The 22671-nt window shown below is 48.9% G+C and overlaps 1 protein-coding gene across 1 annotated transcript; it reads left to right on the top strand.

Annotated features, from left to right (window-relative positions):
• Nucleotides 1-260: 260 nt before the first annotated feature.
• On the top strand, nt 261-22650 carry LOC105700244 (calsenilin). Its single transcript, XM_012425918.1, has 7 exons — nt 261-305; nt 2240-2468; nt 2721-3044; nt 7052-7240; nt 8646-8719; nt 12411-12623; nt 17170-22650. The coding sequence occupies exons 1-7, from the start codon at nt 261-263 to the stop codon at nt 17278-17280; spliced, it is 1185 nt and encodes a 394-aa protein (XP_012281341.1). The 3' UTR covers nt 17281-22650.
• Nucleotides 22651-22671: the final 21 nt, after the last annotated feature.

Here is a 22671-nt window from a genome sequence, read left to right as displayed (position 1 = left end):
CCGAGGAGGGGTATGGCTCCATTGTGCGGTCCTTTGCCAGACATCCACCCTTTAGTCCCTCGGGAATAAATTACGACATTGTCGGCGACCCCTTCCCTCCCCCGCCGGTGTAAACGGAGTCTCCGCAGACTCGCTTTGAAATTTTTATCGGCCACCCCCCGAACGGTCCTTCACCGGCGAAATGGAACAGAAAGGAGGAATTTACGAGCGCGATTCGCGACCGGACGCGAGGCAGTCGATAAACGGCGAAATAGCCGAAGATGAAGAGGAACCTGAAGAAGGTCTTCGAGGGTGGTCCTGGATGGGCCGGTGATAAAAATCTGGGAAAGAAGAGATTTCCGCGGGTTAATGCAGTTCCACCTGTTTTTTCCCCATCCTTTTTTCTTCAATTCAATTTTCTTCTCGAAATGTCTTCAATTAATCACGCCCTAAATGACCGGTACCAAGTGGGTGATTGCATTCCGTGAAATCATTGAGAATGACGAATGTCTTAAATCATTTAAAATCGACCCTCGTATGCAAAGGTAGTCGCATGTATGCCGATTATAGTTACCGCTCGTAAGAAAAGGGTTAAAGGGACGAAAAGGGGTCTTGGGACGATTTTCAGGATCGCATAGGGATTGTCCGAGCTTTACAGTGCTCGGGACCCTCGGAATCCCTGGGTCATGGACGAGAGCCTCGCATTGGCCGAAGGCACCTGTGTCCGTATTCCTTGGCTCGGGTTTCCCTTAATTTATGCGCGGTAAATCGCAGGGTTTAGTGCAAAAGGTGTACAATAGGTACACGGTGTGTCGCGGTGTTCCCGTCTCCTGCACGAAGGCCTTAAATTCCCGGTACACATCCTGCACACCCCCTCCGGCGAGACGGGAAATTGGAAAATAAATAACAACAGGGGAGGCGAGAATCGAAGTCAAAATCCCCCCCGGGGGGTGGGAACGGGGTAGGAAAATTGCGCGGCAAGGGGACGTAATTTCGAATCGCCGACTGCCGTCTTCGGGAATTACGAGCAACCCTTTCGCGACCTCCCCTCGAGCCTGCCACTCGGGTAAGATAGGGGAGGAAGTAGTACGAACAGAGTTAGGGTGGCCTCGTTACGACGCCGTACCAAGTGACAAGAGTTATCATCGTGTCGAGCAGCGCCGGCTTTGGCGGCTTGGCGTCGGGCACGTCGTACTTACAATTAGCCTCGCCATCTTGAAAAAAATCCTGCAACCTTGCCGAATAAATCTACCCTCAGGGATGTTTAATCGATAGAAATGACGAAAGAGTGGAAATTTCCTCGTATACGTACGCCTGCAGACGACGTACTTACCATTAGCGCCGCCATCTTGAAAAAGCTCCTCCGGCCTTGCCGAATAAATCGACTCTCAGGAATGATTAATGCTCTTTTGTACGAACAATATGTTTCGACGTATTGTTCCACGTATAATGTAATAAAAAATAACTCCGTACGTGATACAATTATAATTAATAGATATTCCCACGTGGGCGATCGAATCCCTGCACCGTGGTTTTCCTCGGGGTAGGCCAGCAGCTCGACCTTCGGGCCGAGCGATGAATCTTTACGAGCTTTCCGCGAATACTCGCGATCGATTCCAGACGGTTCCGACACCGGTGCAGAAGTGCAACCCTTGCACCCTGTCCCGCGGCCCCAGGGCGATACAGGGCTGGGCGATCTGCATAAATCAACGGCGCCGTCTCGATGCATTTCCACCCCTAGCGCCCCTGCGCGCACCTGGCAGTCAGGTGAACCGCCCGACCCCGATGAGAGATCCAGAAATTGACATCGAGCCCCTAAGAAAAATCCCCGAAACTAGGCCTCCCTCCTTCGAGAATTGAAAAAACGAGGGGGCAGGCCCCACAAAAAAAATCCCTGAAAATTGAATTCCCTCTATTTCCTTAAAAAAACGTTTAACAGAGCCCCCCTCCTCTCTCTGTTCCAGGTGTTCCCAAGACCCAGAGGGATCGACATCGACCCCCGATCTTCGATTTCGGCCATCTTGCCAAGAAGATGTCCTTGCCAAGAAGGCCGCATCGGCTCAAATCTTAAACCGAGACACGCTGGTTTCCGGTCATCGATGAGATCCCGATAAATCGATCGGCGGATCGAAGGGGTCCTGGATGCTTCGCCCCTGAGGGATCCCCGGAGGCGGTAGGGGTTCTTCCAGGTGATCCGAGAGTTCCGGGGGTCGCCCTCGAAACCGGGGTCGGGCTCGGAGGTCGGGCCCTTGTCACCTAGGGGGGTCGCGCAAAGGAGTGGAAGAGTCCCCGCGGTTTTGTCGTGGTGTTGTCCGCCGGGGGTGGCGGTGGCGGCGGCGGAGGCGGCCCAGGGTGCCGACGACGTGACTTGGATCGCCGAGGGGGCGGTGGAGGTGCCCCCTGCCTTGCCACCATCAGCTCCTCTGTCGCGGGGAGCGCGGGGGGCTGTGGCCCCGTGGTGGGGCTCCCCTCCTACAAGAAGCGACAAGGTAATGCTCTCCGTAGAAACCGATGATCCTTGATCAAAATGGCGTCCGAGGAGTCGATCGTTTATGACCAGTCGTTGGAAACTTCACATGAATTTCATTTTTTTTTCCCTTGAAATTTCTTCGTAAAGATTTTCTTTTTCAATTCTTCGTAGAAATTCACCTTTCACGAAACGTATTTTGGTTTGCGCGATCGATATGTCCCATGTCCATGTAAATGCATATGGATTGAAACGACATACGTGCACCTTTAAGGCGGAAACGCAGCGTGGGGTCGAGGTGGCCGCGGCCGGGGCAAAGGTCGCGGGGGCGGCGTGGCCCTCCCGGGGGGCGGCGTCGCCCCCGCGAACTACCCCCCAGGGCTTCAGGGAGTCGGGGCAGGACTTCGAGAGGTGGTGAACATCCTCGGGGAGAGGAATCAGGTTGGAACTCTGACCGGCATCAAGCCACCCCCGGGGTCCCCCGACGATGGACCCGAGGACGAGGAGGAAGGTGCCCCCCGAAGACCCCCCAGGCCCCTCTACAGGAGACTGATCAACTACGTTCGCCAGGCCTGGACTGGCGTCAAGTTTGCCCTAGGTACGTCCACTTTTCTCTCCCTTACCTAATTAAAAAAAAAAATAAGTACATATACCTATCGAACCATTGACACGTAAAATATAAGAGTAATTCTAACTACGGGTTAAGTAACCCTCGATTAACGTTTTTAACGCGAGTTTTAATGCAACTTGGCTTAAGGGTTGCGGGACGTAAAATGATTGTTGTTCCCCTCGCTGAAGCAGGAAGGCATGCCCTTGGAAGCCGATCGAACTCCCTCAACCCTTGCCGAGGGAATGAAAAAAAAAAAATGAATTCATGCATCCATAAACATCCTCCTCTCCGTGAACGTGAATTTATCATCCTAGACAGGAGTCTCTTCAAGAAGGAAGGTCCCTCCCCGGATGGGGTCCTCGCCCCCAATTCCGGAATTTGCCACCAGGAGGGAATAATTCATTGTTACTGCGCGCATCATTTGTGCAGAGGGAAGCCCCCCTCCCCCTTGGGGGGTGTATCGCCCCCCTTGTGATAAATGCCGGTTTATCTCGCTCTTACCCTTATTTCCTCGGAGTGCCCTCGCATCACGCAACGCGACCCCTGGGAACTGCCCTCCTCTCGACGACTTCCGGGTCGATTCCCACCCTCTCATGCAAATTCATGACGGCCGACCGGAAGCGATTCTTTCCGCGGGGAAACGCGAGTCCTGCGATAAGCGGCTTCGAATCGCCGGACCCGAAGAGCCCGATGGTAGTTCCGGCTCCGAGAGAAATGGCCCCGGAACCGGAGAAGCTGTTTCGACCTTCCTGGGAGGTCCTGGACCGAGAGGTCCTCGAGCAGCATCCTTGGAGAGAGATGATCCTCTTGGACCGGCCGCGCCGGATCTAGGCCACGTTGCGCCACCTTCGGGCCTCGTGATATTTATTATTAAGACCCGACTCGGCGGCCGAAAATAGGGAATCTTTTATTTAACTCGATTTGCTACGCGATAATAGGCACTCCCAATTCTCCTCTTTATTTTTTATTCCGGCCGCGCGAGCGCTCTCGGCGCTTTAAGGTGATATGAAAGGGTCAGTCTATATATATATATACCAGTAGAATACCAAAAAAATGGAATATTAAAGTCAGATGGGAAAATATGGGAAATACTTTCCCCGACGATTGCTAGAGAATGCTGGCTCCCCCGTGGAAGAGGTCGCCAGCTAAATGGCCGCCTCGTGGACTGGCCATTGTTGAGGTGGAGACCAAAGTGGAGGTGTCGTTGGGGATGCGAGGGTCCGTTCTTGCCGGGCTCTCGAGTTTCCCGGGAATGTCGACCCGACTAATTGCCCTCGCCTTGAGTTTCCTGTCGAGCCGAGACTTATCTCGCCCCCTGATAACACGGACATCGTTCATTATTGTAACCCCGCGTTACTTCTAGAAGGACTCCCGGAAGAGCGTCCACAAGAGCCCTCGAGGATCCATGAAAGCTTTCCTCGGGGCTAAAAATGACAATTTTCCGCCTCCCCTTCGATTTTCCGAAAAGCCTCTCCACCCCTTTCGACTTCGACCATTCCACCCTCAAACGCACCCCTAATGGCGACTCTGGGCGCGTTTTGTAATCACGTAGAGTGCGCAAAAGCTCCTCCGACTCCGTTTTCAATATTAATTACCGAGCCCCCCCGGGCTTATTTAATTAAATAAATGCACCGTACGTCATACGCGTCATGTGATTTTATGCAGGGGGGGACTCGTTTCCAGCGACGTTTTTTACCCCCTCGACGCGTTTGCGCGTAATGCCATTGTTGGCCAATTCTCGCGTCCACAAATCAGAGGAACAAATTTCGAAACATCGTTTCCACCCCTTTCCTGCGGATTGACGCGTTTGGCATTATGCATTTTTTTTTCCTTTTTTTTCCAGAATCCGCGTCCGCCTTTTTATCCCTCGCGGTTCTATTCACGCACCTGTGTCGCGGATGCACCGACGCACCCCTGTGGCACCATTCATCCCCCGATTATGAGAGGACCAGGGGTGCATTCCGCGGAAATGCCATTCACACCTCTCTGCATTCCCCGGTTTTCCCTGCGACGAGGGGTGAAATTCCGAGCGGCCTCCCTTTTCGCGATTGTCTCCTCCCCGGGCTAAACGATCAACCCCTGAGGGTTCATTCACCATTTTTATTATTTCTTCTTGTACTTTACCTAATTATTTTCCCTAGGGCGCTTTTTATTCCGTTTGGCGAGGTAAGAATTCACTCCCGGGGGTGGAAATTAGATTGAGAAAAAAGCTAGTGCAGCCCCTAGTGCGGCAGAACGGGCAATGTGGAAATAATGAAGCCCTAATACGGTTTAAAGGGTGGCGAGCGAGGTATTTCTCGCCGACCGGGAAACAAGGGTGGAAGAAGCACGTTAATGATCTCCTTTTCTCTCGTTAGTGCCCCGGAAGTGCAAGGCCGGTCTTAGGGGGTGAACGGTTCTCCCAATTGAATTCCCATCGTGTCCTGGAAAGCTCGTTTCGTTTAAGCAAGCGGCTCCTATCTAGGGGTGAGTTACGACAGGGGATGCAGATCGGATGAACTGCCGAATTTGAACCAATTGAATAAACCCAATCCTCGTGGATCCCGCGAAGAAGGGGAGGTTCGCCTGAATCGATTAAAAAAATTATATGAAAATGTTTCTGTAGCAGGGGCTGCACCCTCTTTCTTATCCTTTGACTCCGTCGGGGATAAACGTTTTACAGGGACGCTTAAATAAATTTCTTAAGAAATTACGTAGCAGGGGTTGCACCCTCTTCAATGTCCTTGTCTCCTTCGAGAGGGTAGGTGTCGCAGTATCCGGTATAACCCAGAAAATGAAGGAGTCCATTGACATCCGCAGTGACACGGTTTACGCCGGAAGTCCTTAGTCACCCCCCTGAATTAAACTAACCCACAGGGGCGCGACAACCCCCGAGTGAAGCAAAGATTAATCGGTAATACGAGGAGTAACCGAGTCCTCACACCCCTGTCGCGTTACTTATGAATAACGAGATAGACATCGGAAGGGTTATTAATGAAAACAACCCCTCGAGGTAGGGTGCAACATGCAGGGTGCAGAGGCCATCCATAACGTTGCATCGGCCGGGAACTTCCGTGAACGCAAGCGCTCCCCAAAATCCAAACTTTTCACCCCCGAAATTCCTCCGAACTTCGATCGACCCTCACCCCCCGCCCCGTCGGAAAATTCCCAAGATAACTGAATAGAGTCCCGAGACGTTTATCGGGAAGAGAAACGATCCCTCCCCCGGGATTCAAATCATTTCCGTCCCCGGGAAAAAGTGGGCTGCGTCGGGGGAGGAATAACGTAATTGCGTCGAGGAAGGGGTGGGTCGGAATTTAGGGGTGGTTTATGTTTAGTCAGGCCTCTTCCCGATATGAAGTCCCGGAATAAAGTAGATGGTCGCCCGAGATAGGATCGAGATGTTTATCGGGAGGAAAAATGATTCCCTCGGCAGGGCGCGAATCATTTCCGCCCTTAAGGGACCGGAAGGGGTTGAAGGGGGTAATTGTCGGCTTAAAAGTCGGCGGTCTTGCCGACTTAGGGTGGAATTTAGGGGAGGTCGGGCACCCTTCGGGGGAAATCGGGTTAGGGGTGCAGGGGTGGGAAAGGGGCGCAGGGGTGGGAAAGGGGTTACGGTCTCGAAGTCTCGGCAGAATCGCTGCCTGGTAAGCCTCCGTCGCCACTTTGTTATACAGTGGGACCACTTTGACTCCATTTTGGCCTCCCCTAACCAGCTTCCACCATTACCTGGACCTCTTTAATTATATGGCGGGATGACACGAGGAGCGGCCTCGAGAGAACTTTTTACGAGAATCAACAGTTCGGGGAGACGTTCTCCAGAGGTCCCGGCATAATGCAAATGGCGGGGGATGTAAAATGCAGGCTCCCCGGATTTTCCGATTTATTATGCGAGCTAGGAAGACCTGTCCCGAGTCATCTCGTCCGCCTTAAAAGAGAAAGAAAAAACAAAGAAGGGATTTGCGAATTCAAACGAGCCTCTCGGTGGTTTTAAGCCGTCCCTCCGAATTTTTCAGACTCTGAATACGAGGAGGAGCACACGCCGAGATACAGGCCGGATTCCTTGGCGAGCCTTTGCAGAGCCACCAGGTTCACCGAGGCAGAACTGAAGAGGATATATCGAGGATTTAAGGCCGAGTGTCCTACGGGAGTCGTCAGGGAGGAGACCTTCAAATGCATCTATTCCCAGTTCTTCCCCCAAGGAGGTAAAGCAAACGTTCTACGTCGATTTAAAGGGCCGTGAATGTGGCGTCAAAGAGATCTCGCTTATGAATCTTTTCCCCGCACTGAGTGTGCCGAATTGTCTCAGACTTGACAATGTGAATATCGAGGCTATAAGGAAGGTCCTGAAACCTATGACACTTCAATTTCAACATAATTTGTTCATAGCTATTTTGAGCAATTTTAATAACAAGTGACATTTCAGGACCTACCTTAGGATCTTATTCGTGTAGTGAAATTTGAAACAAATTCGTACACCCAATTTGTTTTTTAATTACAAAAAGTAAAGTGAAATATGGGTATGGATCTAGATCGCGCTCAACTCGGGAATAATTCTCGGGAAGAGGTCGTTAGCGGGATGATCACGGGATAATGATTAAAAATTAGAATCACCGCGAGAGCAGAGATGCGCCCCGCGGAACTCCGGGCAACAATTAATTACAAAAGTTGTCCGGGAACTCGCGGGAAAGCGGAAAAATGCCGAGCCTGCTACCCTGCGAGGTCCTTTTTTCCCATTTTCCTCCCCCTTTTCACCCTTCCGGGAGTCCGACTAAGGAAAGAAAGTGCCGGTTACCGAGGTAAGTTGCCCTCGGCCTAGTTTATTATTAACCGAGGTGTCGTAGTTAAACGCGAATCACGGGAGAGATATTGCCCCGACTGGTACCCCATTCATTCCCGACATTTTCCTCCGGGTCGATGGTAATTCTCTTTCCTATCTCGCGAAGGAAGAAACAGTAACGAGAGATCCATTCATTAAACCGAGGCAGGGAAGTCTTTACGAGCCCGGAAGGGGGTGGGAAATGATTCCTCCTCTTCTTTCCTCCCTTAAAAAGCAAAACGTTCGGATTTTCCGTGCTCCGGCTATTTTCCCCCTCCAGAGACCAGTCTGTCCCCAATTTTCCCGCGGACATTTTCCGCCTCCCAGACCCGCCGCGCCGGAAGAAAATCAACCCGGGAAATTAGTTTTTCCCCAGGAAAATGCACTCGGCCGGGAAAGTGACTTCCCACGGCGATACGCCCCGACAACATTGACGGGTTAATCCTTTTTGCGTCCATTTTCCCGACGACCTTCTTCCGAGTACAGCTCTAAAATCTACCCCGAAGGTCCTTCGAAAACTACCCCTTTGAAAACGGACCTCGGATTTAGGGAAACTTTTCCAACTCGATCCAGAGTCCTCTCTCTCTCTCCCTCTCTCTTCGCATCCCGAAACCGAAGATCTCGAGCTTCAACCCACTTTCCAGGATAAACCCGACTCTCCAACTTCTGCGGAAAGCATCGAAGTCCGGAGGAAATTGTGCCCCGAAAACCGGCGGAAAAGCGAGGCCGAAAATTCTGAGTCATTCGGCAGTGATGATACACTTAAATTTTCATTCTTTCCCGTTTTTCAGCCAACACCAGTCAGTACGCGCATTACGTGTTCAACACCCTGGACCAGGACCACAGTGGGATCCTCAGTTTCGAGGTGAGTCCTGCTGCCAATTTTCCCCCTCATTTTTGAAAATCTCCGAGGTACAGAATTATCGCGAGATCCTTAGTTTCGAGGTGAACCTTGCGAACGATTTTTCTTCTCTTCACTTTTTCGATTTCTCTAACAAGGGAATATAATAAGTACGTACGAGAGAATAATAACGGGGTCCTGTTTCGAGGCAAGGATCTTTTTCACGATTTTTCGGCATTTCTAAAACGATCAATCGACGATGGCAGAATAATCCCGATAATTTATACGAAGATATCTTGCGACCGTGGGATAATTATTCACGGGCGATTTGTCTCAATCAGCGCACTGAGCGATAACCTGGCAGTGTTTACCGGGTGTCTGCAATTAGTCCCAATTTCCGGGACAAATCCCAGGACACGACGTAAAGGTAATGGAATTATCGTTCCGCATGCGGTAAGGACGTTTCCGGTATTACGCGGTCCTCGTCATGGCCTGTAATCGGGAAATTCCGGAAACCGCGATTCGAGACCCGCCCCCCCAAAAGTCGGAATAATCCTGAAAATTGGGAGGAAATAATTGGACAATTAATTGAACCTACTTAACCATCGATTTAGATTCAAGGAGCTCGCTAGCCCGGAAATTAAAATCAGTATACGAGGCATACGTCTCGATAAGGGACATCGTAAAAGGGTTAGGGGTGGAAAGAAGTTTCCCCATCGGTGCCGCACTCAATTACAACCCCCTATGTACACCTGTACATAGGTGTGTATACATCCGTGTACGTCCTCCAGGGAATCGAGGAGCCCCCGGAAGCTATCTTATCCCGTGGAAGACATACGAAAGACTTCGATTTGGAGCCCATCTGCCCCCCTCCCCGTTACCTTTCTTCTTTCTCCATACAATGGCATTTAATCCCGAGGTCGTTCGAGAAAAGTGTACCCGAGCTCGAGGCTCGCCAGGTTCTCCCTTTTTATTTTCCTTCCCTCCGGGAAAGAGTGTCTTTGCGAGAGGTCGTTAAGAGTTTAATTTAAGGTACACCTGTAAGAACCTTTGCCACCTTCGGGCGATCGATTCATTATTTTGCACCCCACACGTGGATACGCGAGCGGTTTGCACTTCATCGCGATATTTGACATTACACTTTTTCGGAGAACTCAATTCCATAATTTTCGCCCGGTATTTAAATTTGCATATTTTCATGCCGTCCAATTCCCAGGGGCGTTCCAGCCCCCGACTTGAATCCCATATCTAAGTTGAGGAAGGACATGGGCGAGAAAAACTCAACTTCCGGTTGTATTATTAATTCAGATTTCGGGACAAGTTTCCCTTTACGAGGTCCAAGGAGCCAGGGGGTTAACGATGGGTCATCGTGGGGGTAAAACCACCCCATGGGATCGTGGAGTTCGGACAGTCTCTAACGAGTCCGAGGGGAACGGTCTGGTCTTTGTGGGGGCCACCCGTCGTAAAAGCGAAGTTATACTCCACCCTCTTGGACGGGAGTATCGTCCACGATTCTCCGGGAGCGACGATAACTCGAGTTATCGCCAACTCGGGCTGGAACTCGATTAAAACTGAGGAGAGGAAGTGCGCTTCCTGTGAGCCCGATCTTGAGGTTGCTACCCTTTCCCGAACATCGATCTCCCCGATTGAATCGGATCCCTCACCCCGTAAAAAAGGGACGACGTTGATAATTAGATATACAGATTCTTGAAGTAAAACATAAGCCATAAGGGTGCACTTTTGGAGATTGAACGTCGCAAAAAAGTGGAAAATTAAAATTCACGAAAGAAAGGGTACTGTGAAGAATTAAATGTGATTTCCAGCCTGTTAGTTTCCCTTTGTACACAATTTCCCTGATTTTTTCCGGGATCTCGGGATTATTGGGTTCTCTTAGGGATAGCGGGGGCGCGTTTATGGCGAGCCGCGGATTTCGTCAATACGGAGGAAGTTTAGCGCCCCGGGATTAAGGGGATGAAGTCGGGGATGGAGGAATAATTAATTTGGCATCCCGACTAGGGATGCTGGATGGAAGTCACGCTGGACCAGGGCCGAGATGAGAAACTCCGAGCTCGGGTGTAAGTGAGATTAAGCGCTAGCAACGCCGTCAAGCTTACTCCGACTTAGCGGTTCGACTAAAATTTATACCTACAACCCCTAACAGCATCCACGTGGACTACGTCCAGGAACGAGGTCGTCCATTTAAGCCTCGATTCAATTCCAGCGATAGTCGGCGACCCGTCGTCGTCTACGGCAGGATCCTCCAGCGATCCAGGACTCTTTCCCTCGGCGTCCTTCCTCCCGTTTGAAATTTTCCTCCCAGGGAAAAATGGAGGGTAACCTCGAGGAAGCAACCACGGAGCAGAAATTCCCCCGTGTTATTATAAAACTTTCAGCCGAGCTTTCGCGAGTTTCCTTTCTCTCTTTACGCCCCTTCGGCTCTTCCTGGTCTATCTGTCGTCCCCTTTATTCCTTAACTGACGGAACGCGATTCGCTGAACCAACAACTCGGAGCTTTTTGATCTCCGCCACCGAGTAATAACCCATCCCTTTTGTCTCCAGGTTGGTCAGAAGGTGGAGTCCCCCTGGTCCTCTGCTTCCTGGCTCCGCTCGAAACCCTGACCCGCCCAAAATGAGGACTAAAAAAAATTGCCGCCACTTTTAAAAACCCTCCACGCCCCTAAGCTTAAGAAAAATATATGATTTTTAAGTCACCCACGGTTATGAAAGGTTAAATAAATGTTTCGCCGCGGGTCTCGATTGCTTTTCCAACGTCGCTCGTGGTTTTCTTCAAAATGGCGAGCCCGGTGAAGTCGGGGAGATGGAAGCATCGGTTTCGAGGCACGTCGTACCCGAAGCTCGATACACCTCGTAAGGGGAAGTTTGGCTGCGGGGATGACCTACATGCTGCACTTTGCTCCGAAAGTACTTCCACAATTTCCATGGTAATTGCGTTAAACGCACTCGGAGGGAGGAATCGCGGATACCAAGTTAGCCTGGGAGGGAGTAATATATTCGCGGTTCAGAGGAGGTGCACTTGCGAAACGCACTTGATAGGCACATTTTCCCCGTACGAGCCTTCCTGATAGATTTCTCCGCGGCGTAATAACCGCGTACGTGCTCCAAAGAGGACCTACGTGCGAGATCCTGCGTTACGTCCTGCCGCAGGATACGCGAGCAGCATCCAGAGTACTACGTACCCTCTCAGTAAATTGGGTTTCCTAATCGTGCTCTGCTAAACTGGCACTAAAGTTCATTATCCACCAGGCAATACGTTATCTCGCTCGCCATTACTCTCATAATTATCATGCGATTAGAGGCCTCCTGCATCCCCCTCGTAAATGGACCAATTGTGCAAGGATTCCCGAAATCCTGAATCGCCCGGCCACCATGCGACTCTAAAAACGAAATAAGGTCCTTGACTTTGAATCAAATTTCCATATTATCGTGCAATTGCAGACCTTCCGTGTTCCCGGACAGAGGGAAACGTGCATCCCCCGCGTGGATGGTCCGATTGTCCAAGGATCCTGGAAATCCTGATCTCTACGTCCCCATCTAGGCGAGAGCTTCGAGTCGAAATGAGGATCTTTAAAGTTTCAGCGTTGAATAAAAATCCCGCGAATGGGGGGGTGTAAAGGGATGGATCGATCCGGGGAACGGAGTCCTCGGGGGTGGAATATCGAGGGCAAGTGCTGACCCGATGTTTTCGCTGTTTCAGGACTTCGTCACGGGTCTGAGTATCCTCTCGAGAGGGTCCATCGACGAGAAACTCCGTTGGACGTTCTCGTTGTACGACATCAACGGAGACGGATGCATCACCCGAGAGGAGATGACGGACATCGTCACGGCGGTTTACGAGCTCATGGGGAAATTCGCTGATCCCACCCTGGACAACGAGGGGGTGCGAGAGAGGGTGGACAGGATGTTCCAGGTGAGCCCGGGATTCGTCAATGCCAAGAAAATCCGAAACCGTTCCACGGAATTTTCCACCCAAGTACTTCGGCACAATTTCCTCCCTTTGCGTCCCTAGAAAAATGACGACCATTAAATAAATATTGTTTAACAATTGCTGCAAGTACGAGTCGACCGTAAAAAGTTGAAACCCCGAAAATTCAATTAAACCCCAGCGAGAATATTATTAATTGTTATTAATTCTTTCAAAATGTCACTCTTCGAGGTAATCTACCTTTTCCGACGCGATTGTCCACAGAAAATGTAACGATAACGAGTAAGACTCGGTGAAGCGGAGCTTAAAAAAATTGCGTGTCTCGTAATTAGTCGTAATTCTTGACGTGACTTTATATATCTTTTTCCTACGTAAAAAGTGTTTTCTTTTCCAGGGCAGTAGGTATTATTTCCGAATAGTGGGAAACCGAAAACGACACGAGGAGTAGGGTTTCACCCTTTCGGGGAGAAAGCCGCGAACGAGGTCCGCCACGGGCCGGTGGATAAAAACCCTTGCGGAATGAAAACCACCCCTAGGAGAATCACGGGCAGGAGTGGAAATCGATTCCCAGAGGAGACCCGCGGGCGAATCGAGTGACCGTAAAACCGGGAAAGAGAAGGAAAGAGCGGATGGAATGGCCAGAGAGGGTGCTAAAGGAGAAAGGGAAAGAGGGGAGGAAAGGGGATCGCGATTTCCCGCAGAAGGGAAACCATTTTTCCAAACGGGATGTCGTCCAAAACGTCGAGGTTCCCGCGAAATCCTGGACGTCCCTCCCCTCGAGCCGCCCGGAAATCGCGAGTTCCGGCACGCGGAATCCGCGCGAACAACCCCTGCGGGGGGTCGCGACTATTCCTGGGAATAATTCCGAGGGCGCGTAAAATCACCCCCGGAAGTAAGGGGTTCGCGTGGGGTGAGAGGAAAACAATTGCCATCTCCGGAAAATTCACCTCAGGGACAATACCCGTCAAGGAGTCCCGAAATTATCCTCCCCGTAACGGTCTCTTGTCTCGCGAGGTACCGGAAGTACCTCTCCCTCGGGAACCCTGAATTTCTAAGGGCTCGAAGATAAAAGCAGTAAAAAATCGATCAGAGGAATATCTCTACAATTTTTATGGAGATTAAATTTCCACGCAAATTAGTGAAAGTCGATTTCACTGGCCAGCCGTCTCCGTAGGGCATTACACCGCTTACTAGTAATGATCGATGGAACATTTAGACGCTGCAATTACAAGGGAAAATGGTTTCGTTCGCCATATTAACATTCATATAAGGGCTCGAAGATAAAAGCAGTAAAAAATCTATGAGAGGAATATCTCTACAATTTTTATGGGGATTAAATTTCCACGCAAAGTAGTAAACGTCGATTCACTGGCCGTAGGGCATTACGCCGCTTAGTAATAATGGTCGATGAAGCGGTCAGACGGCGCAATTAGGAAGGAAACGGTCATCGTTAGCCTCCTCACAGTCAGGTGAGCAGCCCAAAGGTACGAACGGGTAAAGACACACAGACAGAGGGAATCGACGAGCTTTCATCGTGCGGCAAAGCGGAGGTATCCAGCTCGAAGCAATGTCGGCCAATTAGAGCCGGCAAAGATGACGTGCCGAGACGTGCCGGATTGGCCGTTCCCCGGGAAGAGACATCCCCGACAAAGGGAGACCGACTAGCCCCGGCGGGGAATTAAACGGGATATTTTCCTTTAACGAAAACTAATGACACTAACGCCGGAATTCGACGGAGAGCCGTAAAGATCGTCGGAGGGGATCTCCAAGGAGGAGAGTCCGGACTCGACGTTTTCATCAGCGCCCTTACTGGGGGAGTCCGGGTATATTTCTGGCTGTCACTGGCGAAATCCTAGGGGAATCCGAAGGTCGGGACCCGCGAGGAAACCATTAGGACGATTCAATGGGGTCGGAGGGGGAAAAAAAATACCTGTCACTACCAGAGAGGGCGACGCCGAATCCAGAGGTAACCAGAGGTGAGCTTCGAGTGCCTCCTTCGCCCAAGGAGTTTCGAAGGAGGAACGAACTCCTGGGGAATAACGGGGACAAAACTCGCGCCTCTCCTCGGCGGGACTGTCCTGAATGGGAGCATTATTCCCGGGAAAGAAGACCGACACAATGACTTCCGGAATACGTAATTACGAGGCGGCCGCAACTCCCCCGGGACTCTTCGATAATGACGGTGGGCTGATTTTTAGGCCTCCTTAAACTCCGCTTTTTTTAACCCTCTCTCCTCCCCTTGGGTAATACGTATAAATTCCTCACTATGTAAATTTACTAGGTAACCTATAGATCTACGTACATGGTACGCATATCCATGTACAAGGTCTTACACGCCCCGAGAAAAATTACAACGTAATGACAACGTGCACGAGCCACGCGAAGCGCGAACAAGGCATCGCATTACGATCAGCAGCGCATCATCTTGCCCTCGGATCTATCCCCGAGGGAATTCCCATTTCGGGGCGAAGATACGAGCCGGAAACGGGCCGCTGACGGAAACGCAGTTGCAAAGGCGAATGCGCACGCGGAAACCGAGTGCCAATTTGCGGTTTTGCAGAGCGCGAACCTGCAGGCCCGCGTTTCGAACCGAATCGCAGGCGAGTGCACCTCTGTAATTGCCTGCGGTTCCTGTTTATTCGCGAGACCTTCCGGCTGGTTCGAGCTTACGGCCTGGATCGCTTTGGGGGACTAGTCGTTACTTCTTCGGAAAGCAAATGAAATTACCACCGACAACGGATATTACCTCTGGCGAGTAAGGGCGGTAAGGGGTCGAAAGCACGGGATTCGTTCAACGTCGGGCACGTTTCGGCGGTCGAATTATCAGACTTCCGGCAACTATCTCGCGAGAGGGTTTGATCGCCCCCGAGTTTTCCTGCCAATAGTTCGGCCCGACACCTCGGCGCCTCCACCCGCAAGTCCAACACCAAAGTCTTGTAATTGCGCTCCGCACGCGGCGAGATGAGTTTCCCACGGCGGCGTTTGTCCTCCGATTTGAAGCCGGACCTGTACCCCGATAAGACAGCTGTAATGAGAAAGCCGAGATGTAATTGCTGATATTTTTTATAAGAAGAAGTGCCAAGTCTTGGCAGGAAAAATCGGGGAAAAATCGGGGAGGGAGGGAAAGAACCCTTTTTGCGGGCTCGGGATGAACTTCGGGTCCAGGGGGTGAAATCACGGCAAGGGATGCATTAGCGAGCCGCCCGGCGTAATTATGTTTGACGAGCAAGAGGCCCTACGCAGTGGAGGCGCCTAATTACAGAGCCCGGTAGAGAGAGCCGCGAACCACTCCCGAAACCGATCAAAGGGCTACCCTCGAAGTTAGCCTGAGCGATTAATCGCCGTGATAAAAACTAAAAAGGGGAGGAGGGTCAAAATAAATGATGTGGAATTTTTCAACGGCAAGGGAACACGGAGGAATCCAAAGTGTCGACCTCGCAGACCTCGCGCCATTACTCAGGCTGTTAGAAACAAGAAAGCCGGGAAATAAAGTAACGCCAGTCCGCGGAACTGGGACGAACTGCTTGTTTTAATTAATCGAATTAAACGGGGGAAAGTCCTCGCGCTAATGAATCAGCCTAAGTTCTGGCACGAGACCGGGCAAAGCCTCCTAGCCCTCCGGGTTTTTTCGCAACCCTCCGAGCCCGGAAATTCAAAAGCCAGAGCTGTCGATGCGAGATAATCGGAGTATTGTTCCCGGAGTAACTCGAGATTCCCCTAAATCCCCGGAGAAAGGAACCCTACCGGCTCGGTTTATTCACCTTCTTAATCTCCCCCCGGATCCTCTTTGCGCAGAAATTAAATCTCGCATAAATTCGAGTTACGAGCGGGATTATCGCCCGGGGCTGAAAGCGACTCGTTAACAACTTCCGGAATGGGGAACCATTTCCTGGCTGGCGATTCCCAGAGATATCTCGAAAATCCGAACTTTCGTTCGACTCTTGGGAGGGAGAGAGGTGCCTTCTCAGAGAACCGTAGAAATCGAGGGCCGATGCGCAAAGTCGATCTTGGTCTTGCGCTTTTTACAAATACATCCAATTCAGGAAATACTTTCCCCAACGATTTGACCTCTCTGATATATATATAGATTCACCCTTTCATATCACCTTAAATTTCCGAAATTCGGCCAACGAAGAGGCGGTAAACGGGATTGTTAGAGAACCGATGATGTGGCACTGTTGGGAAAGCGTGATTTCAATTGTCCCGGTCCGACCCCGATGACAAGGGGTGGATTCGTTTTTCGGCTTTTCGGGCGATAATTCTCTTTTCGCACCTGCAGCTGCTACGTCGACGGGAATTAATAAGCGTCAGGTGCACGATAGGCCCTGATTTACCCGCGGGTTGACACTAGGTCGCGCAATTGGCTCGCCGAATCTGCTCGATGACCCGACGACCCCCCCTGGACAAAGCTGGAGTCCAATTTCCGGGGTGCGGGGAAATAACGAAATCCTGGGGCGGTTGAAAATTAACGAGTCCTCCTCGGGCGTGGGAACCGACTGGACGATCTCATGTGGTCGATTTTCTGCTTCAGAAAATGGATGGGAACAAGGACGGCGTGGTGACGCTGACGGAGTTCCTGGAGGCGTGCGGGGCCGACCCCGACATTTCGGCCAGCATGGCGGCTTTGGACACGGCCTTCTGACACGCGGCGCGTCCCCGCTACACGGCTTGGACTTGAACTGGACCCGATCTTCCTTGTAGGACGTCATGCCTCCAGAAGAAGAGGAAGCGAGGTCGCTTTTGTCCCGAGGACGGGTCGTCATGAGGCTGAACCATGGCGACCCGGAAGCGCAGCCTCGACTTCCGGTCGAGGGTGACACTTGGTCATCCCTTGAGGTGGAACCTGCCGGGAGATTTTTAATGTAAAAGTATATATACATAGAAAATGTATATGTACCATGGATTGTAGGGAAGAGAATGCTGGAAAGATCGTCATAGATTCCTCTGGCAGGTTCCTCGCTACCTTATTTCATTTATCGAGATTTATCGAAGGCGAGCGAGGTTTTTCGAGAACTGGCATTTTCCCGACCCCGCGAATCGGGCTTCAGACTCGGGATGACAATGGTGCCAAATCATTGACGTATTTTAATGATCATAAGGGGTTACTTTCAGATCGACGAAGGACCATGCCGACAAAGCCGATCCTCCATCGAAGGAACTTTCTATCGCGTTATTTTCAAAGGGGTGCCCGCGAAACGAATCAGCTGATCGACCTCTCATTCCCTGAAAAAAAAAAAACCGATTAATATCTCCCTGTTAAACAAAACACCCCGCGACATTTTATTTATATTTCCTATGAACATAGATTTTAAGTTTAATGCACGAGTGAATTAATTTTCCTACTCGAAGTGACAAATCGTTATAAAATTATAATTCCACTTTATAATTTATAATGGCTAATTGTATGAATACTTTTAACGGTGCAATTCAATACCAAAGTAGCTGTCGATTGAAGATCGAGAGCGATCAGCTGATCCGCTGTTCCTCGCGTCCTGTTTGTTTCTCTTTTTCTTTTCTTTTTCCTCGGAGCTGCATCGGCGCACTGACGGAGAGATTCTGGCGACGGATCTGGATAAATACAATGCAACGAGTACGGTTATAAATAAATGAGCCAATCGGGGTCCGTAAGACATGGAACGACGGATTTGACCATCGTCAACCTCTCGTTCAGGGCCGATTAATCGTCGATACGTGCTGAGAGAAATCAATTCCGCCGACCACGGCGCCGAAATTACTTCTAGAGGCTATTTGTCAAGTATATTACGATAACGACGATGATTATTCGTAGGACCCCTCGAGGCGTTTCCAAGATTCTTGAAAAATTCATTCTACCGGGGGTAATCGAACTTGTACATATTCCCAATCAATATCGAACCGGTCGCGGTGGGCGGAATCGATCTCTCCCGATGAACACGCGTCTCGTTTCTAGAATAAGCGTAAGTCGACGGTACAAAGTGTTTATTTTTGTGAGAGGTTACTAGTTAAGTTAGTTGTAAAGACTGTGCTGCTAAAGAAAGAACGTGAAACGGTCCATGGCGGATGATAAGGCCGGATTATGTCGAACGGATCTCTCTTTTTTTTCTCCACGAGATGGCAATTTTTGACGATTCGGAAGCAGGTAAAGAGAAAGATACGCGAACTCTTCGATTTTTAGCAGCGCCGAGTAGTAAGGAGTAAGGTCTAACGTGTAACTGAGATGAACGTTGAGTGTTGTCTCACATCAACTCGATCACTACCGCATGTCTTTGAAGTTACTTCCTAAATGTTTAACCAAGGCAAAGGAATAACTAATTGTCCGAATAGTCCCGAGGAGATTAGTCTAGGCGAGTGCCCAGCCGGCGCGGAACATTTTTCCTCCCCTCGATATTACAAGTAACTTGCATATCAAAATCCACCCGAAGCGCGACAACCTCCCTCGAGAAATCCATTGACAAATCAAAAAGGAATTAAAACCACCAGACATTTCCGAAGATATGTAAGTTACATATAATATCAGTCGCGATCAGATTGTAAAATCCGGCTTTTTATAAAACGGTGTCGGTGAAATCTTCCCTCACTTAGCTTCCCTTAACAACCCAGCCGGTGATTTAATAAAGCGACTAGGGGTTTTATTCTACCAATCTGATTTTACAATCTGGCTGCGATACGCCAATAAAAAAAGAGTATCTATTAGCCGAGTGGGAGCGAGCTTTAGCCCTAAGCAAAGCGAAAACGAAAGCTGAGGCTATTCCTAACGACCTGAGCGCTATTCTCGAACACGCCAGAGGTTGTCCATCGTACACGTAGAGTACCTAGGAACGTATTAATTAATCTATGACTCGATAGACTCTACCTAGTCGACGCCACTCTACGATACCTAGGCTAACTACCAGAATAATTCTACGTACTTTGAATGTCTCTTAGAGAAGTTCCATCAGCCCCACTTACAATTAGAGAGCCAGGAGATTCGCTAAAGAACAATTCCCAGCAGCCCTCTCGACCTTCCCCCAGACCTAGCAGACTACCTCGAAGTAGAACTACCTCTAATCAGCCGATAAAAAAATATTCTCCTCGAGATAACCGCTTATCTCACCCCGAGTCTCTCTTCTAATAGATCTTGCCCACGCAGCGGGTACACTCTTCGAGGGATTATTTTTCTATTTTTTTTTTTTTTTTCCGGGGAAGACGTAGATCTCTTCAAGAACTCTTTACTGGTCGAGTAGATGCTATTGTAGGGTACCTGCAATTAAAATACAATTAACCAAGGCTTTGGTTATTTTTGCGCCGGAACTAATTTACTAGAGACGAGCTTCGCATACTAGGATGAGGTACTCTTAATTAATTAATTTATTTATTTACTGGTGTCCATGCGCCGTGGGTTAAGTATCAATGCTCCCCTAGGAACTCCGTCCTATCCCAAGTCCATCAGGAATTACCCCAGTTTCTTGCAGAATTCTGTAAAAGAAAAAGAAATCAAGATTTTTATATATATATTCAAGTTCTCGCGAAAATTTGGCACTCTCAGAGGGGAGATCCCCTGGAGGAATCTATTGCAGTTTAAAGTGAGGGTAAAGTTTATGTTGTAAACCTCGTTTAGCTAGCTTAACCATTAACTAATAGGATTAATATCGACGACCTATCTTCTCTAGACGAGAACTGTCTCCTTCTCGAGGGCTAGACGTTCCTCTCGGGCCTCCAGCCGGCTAAATTAACTAAATCTAACGTTAAAGAGTGGAATTTAATGATCCATCGACGATGTCAAAGGTCCCGCACTAAGGAAAAATTAATTAACCATTCCACCGAAAAAGATATTTCCTTAAATAGTACCAAAGAAATATATCTGCGGCAATCCCCGAAGGAGTCGTTGCATCCAATTCATTTGAGTCCAATTGAGTCAGACAATTATTCTTTGAATGAATAAAATATTTTTCTAGTTCGATGACATTTTATTTTGATTTTTTATCATCTCTTTTTTTTTTTTCTTAGTGCGGGAAGAAGAGGAAATCGGAAGCTCGCGAGCTTTTCCTGTCGACTTATTCGAGAAGCGAGATCGAAACCGATCAATAGGAGGGAACATGTAATTCGAATAAAAAAAAAGAGTATGAGAAAATGCAAAGAAATATACACCGTATGGCCGGACTCTGCTTGTATGGCTGACAGATGGTCCAATCATAGACTATATATTAATAAGAGAAAGTTAAAAAAGAGAGATATTAAATAGAGAGCCTATGCTCCCACCGACGTCCAAGATTTTTACGCTCTGAATCGCTTTACCCGAATCCTTTTTTTCCAATTTTCTTATCATCGTTAATGTGAAAACTAGGAGGAACTTTGCTCGCTATCGAATAATCCGATAATTTGCACATTTATCTTCGGTAATTCTAATATCACACCGTAGGACCTTACAATGCGGTAGGAGGCTCAAAGTGGGAATTTTCCAATTATAATATTCAGCATTCTGCTCCAATGGAGGTCCCCACAATGCGTCGAGGAGATTAAAACAAATGTTCGATAAACGGATTAAAAACGAAAGCAGTTTTACGATTCAAAGTGCCCTATCGATCCTGGACGTCGCGCGGGCAAGATAAGATTAAAGAGGATTAATTAATATACGATGTTAAATATGATGGATTTTAAAGAGAAGGCAGAAGGTACTCATGGCGGTATATTTTCAGTGTAAATCAAGTGTAATATGTATATAGTATTATATATTATCCGTGGTAAGACTACGTGTCTCATAGCTTTAACGACTCGGAGATCGCGGCCGAGTTATCAGTCGTCGATATCGCCAAAACGGAAGCCGTTGATAAAATCGCTCGGAGGGGGGAGAACGAGGAAAAAAAACAAAGAAAAAAAAATAACACTTTTTTTACGCCGCCGGTTAACGGGATAACGAGATTTAGGAGATAAACGCGCGCTTCCGCAATGGGAACCGAAGTGTACGAGTGTGTAAATTAATCGTTTGGATGTTGACTGTTAAATGTTAGGGTAGGTCAAGGCGATCTCGAAGGATACGGCCGTTTTAATTCCTGTCGGCGACATTCGCTCGATTCGTTAATTAATTCGTAACGTTAAGTGTGCGTTTCGGTTAGCAGGGTGTATCGGAAACGACCCGATAAAAAGGCTGGAGCGAAATGGAATGAAAGAATTTTAATTCCAGTGAATGCCTGATTTTTTTTTCCTCCTTCTCTTTCTGTTTTCCCCATTGTCCTTAATTTCATTCACGGTTGAAAGAAGCTACAGAATTTTTCTCGGAATCAAAAGTTCCAAACTTATCCCAGAAAAGGTGACTCTTGACGTGTTCTAATATATTCCTTTTTAATGGAAGGTATTAAATCAACTTATGGAATACAACCGAACTGGAATTGGACGAAGTAAAGGAATATATTCCTTTCGCGGAATTCAACATTAATTAGAGTATACTGTGTTAATAGGAGTAAGACTTTCCGAAATGTTATTCCTGCTGCCGAATTGGGCGGATGCGAGGAATCGGGTATTTCATGAAATTGGAAACTCGTCACTTTTACGTTTACACTGGGAAATCTTTTAATCCTGTTCCATTCGAGCCTTCTTACTGGGGAAGATCGACGTTTTTTCGTTCCCAAGGATTCGCTTTGGTGGAAGAAATTGTTGAGGAGTAATTCTTGTTCTTCGTTGTCGGGGAGTCTTTGTTGGTAGAATTTGTTCGGCTGGATAAATTGGACAATGTACACTGCCGTCGCTTGCTCGCAACGAAATTTCCCTTTATTTTCTCCGTTCCCGATGCACTGCCTCGAGAAGCTGACGAATCTGCGGGGGAAATTCTCATATCAATATACAGCCTCGTTTAATACTTTCCCGTACGTCGGACAACCGCGACAAGGTGTAATCCGTCTTTCTCCGATGTACATTGTTGGATCGCTGCGTTTCAAGTCGCCTTAGTTATGCCAAAGCCTAGCCATTATTACGATGTATACTTAATTATTACCAATTAATTATTGTATTACACCTGGGAGTATGTAACTATTTTATAAATAAATAAATAATAATCGTTCGCCGCGAGATACTCAATTAA

The sequence above is a fragment of the Orussus abietinus genome, unplaced genomic scaffold (genome assembly GCF_000612105.2).
Source record: "Orussus abietinus isolate OABI.00-Male unplaced genomic scaffold, Oabi_2.0 scaffold18, whole genome shotgun sequence".
NCBI classification, from domain to species: Eukaryota; Metazoa; Arthropoda; class Insecta; order Hymenoptera; family Orussidae; genus Orussus; species Orussus abietinus.
Note: the sequence above shows the minus strand (reverse complement) of the source record. Positions and strands in the feature narration are given on the sequence as shown.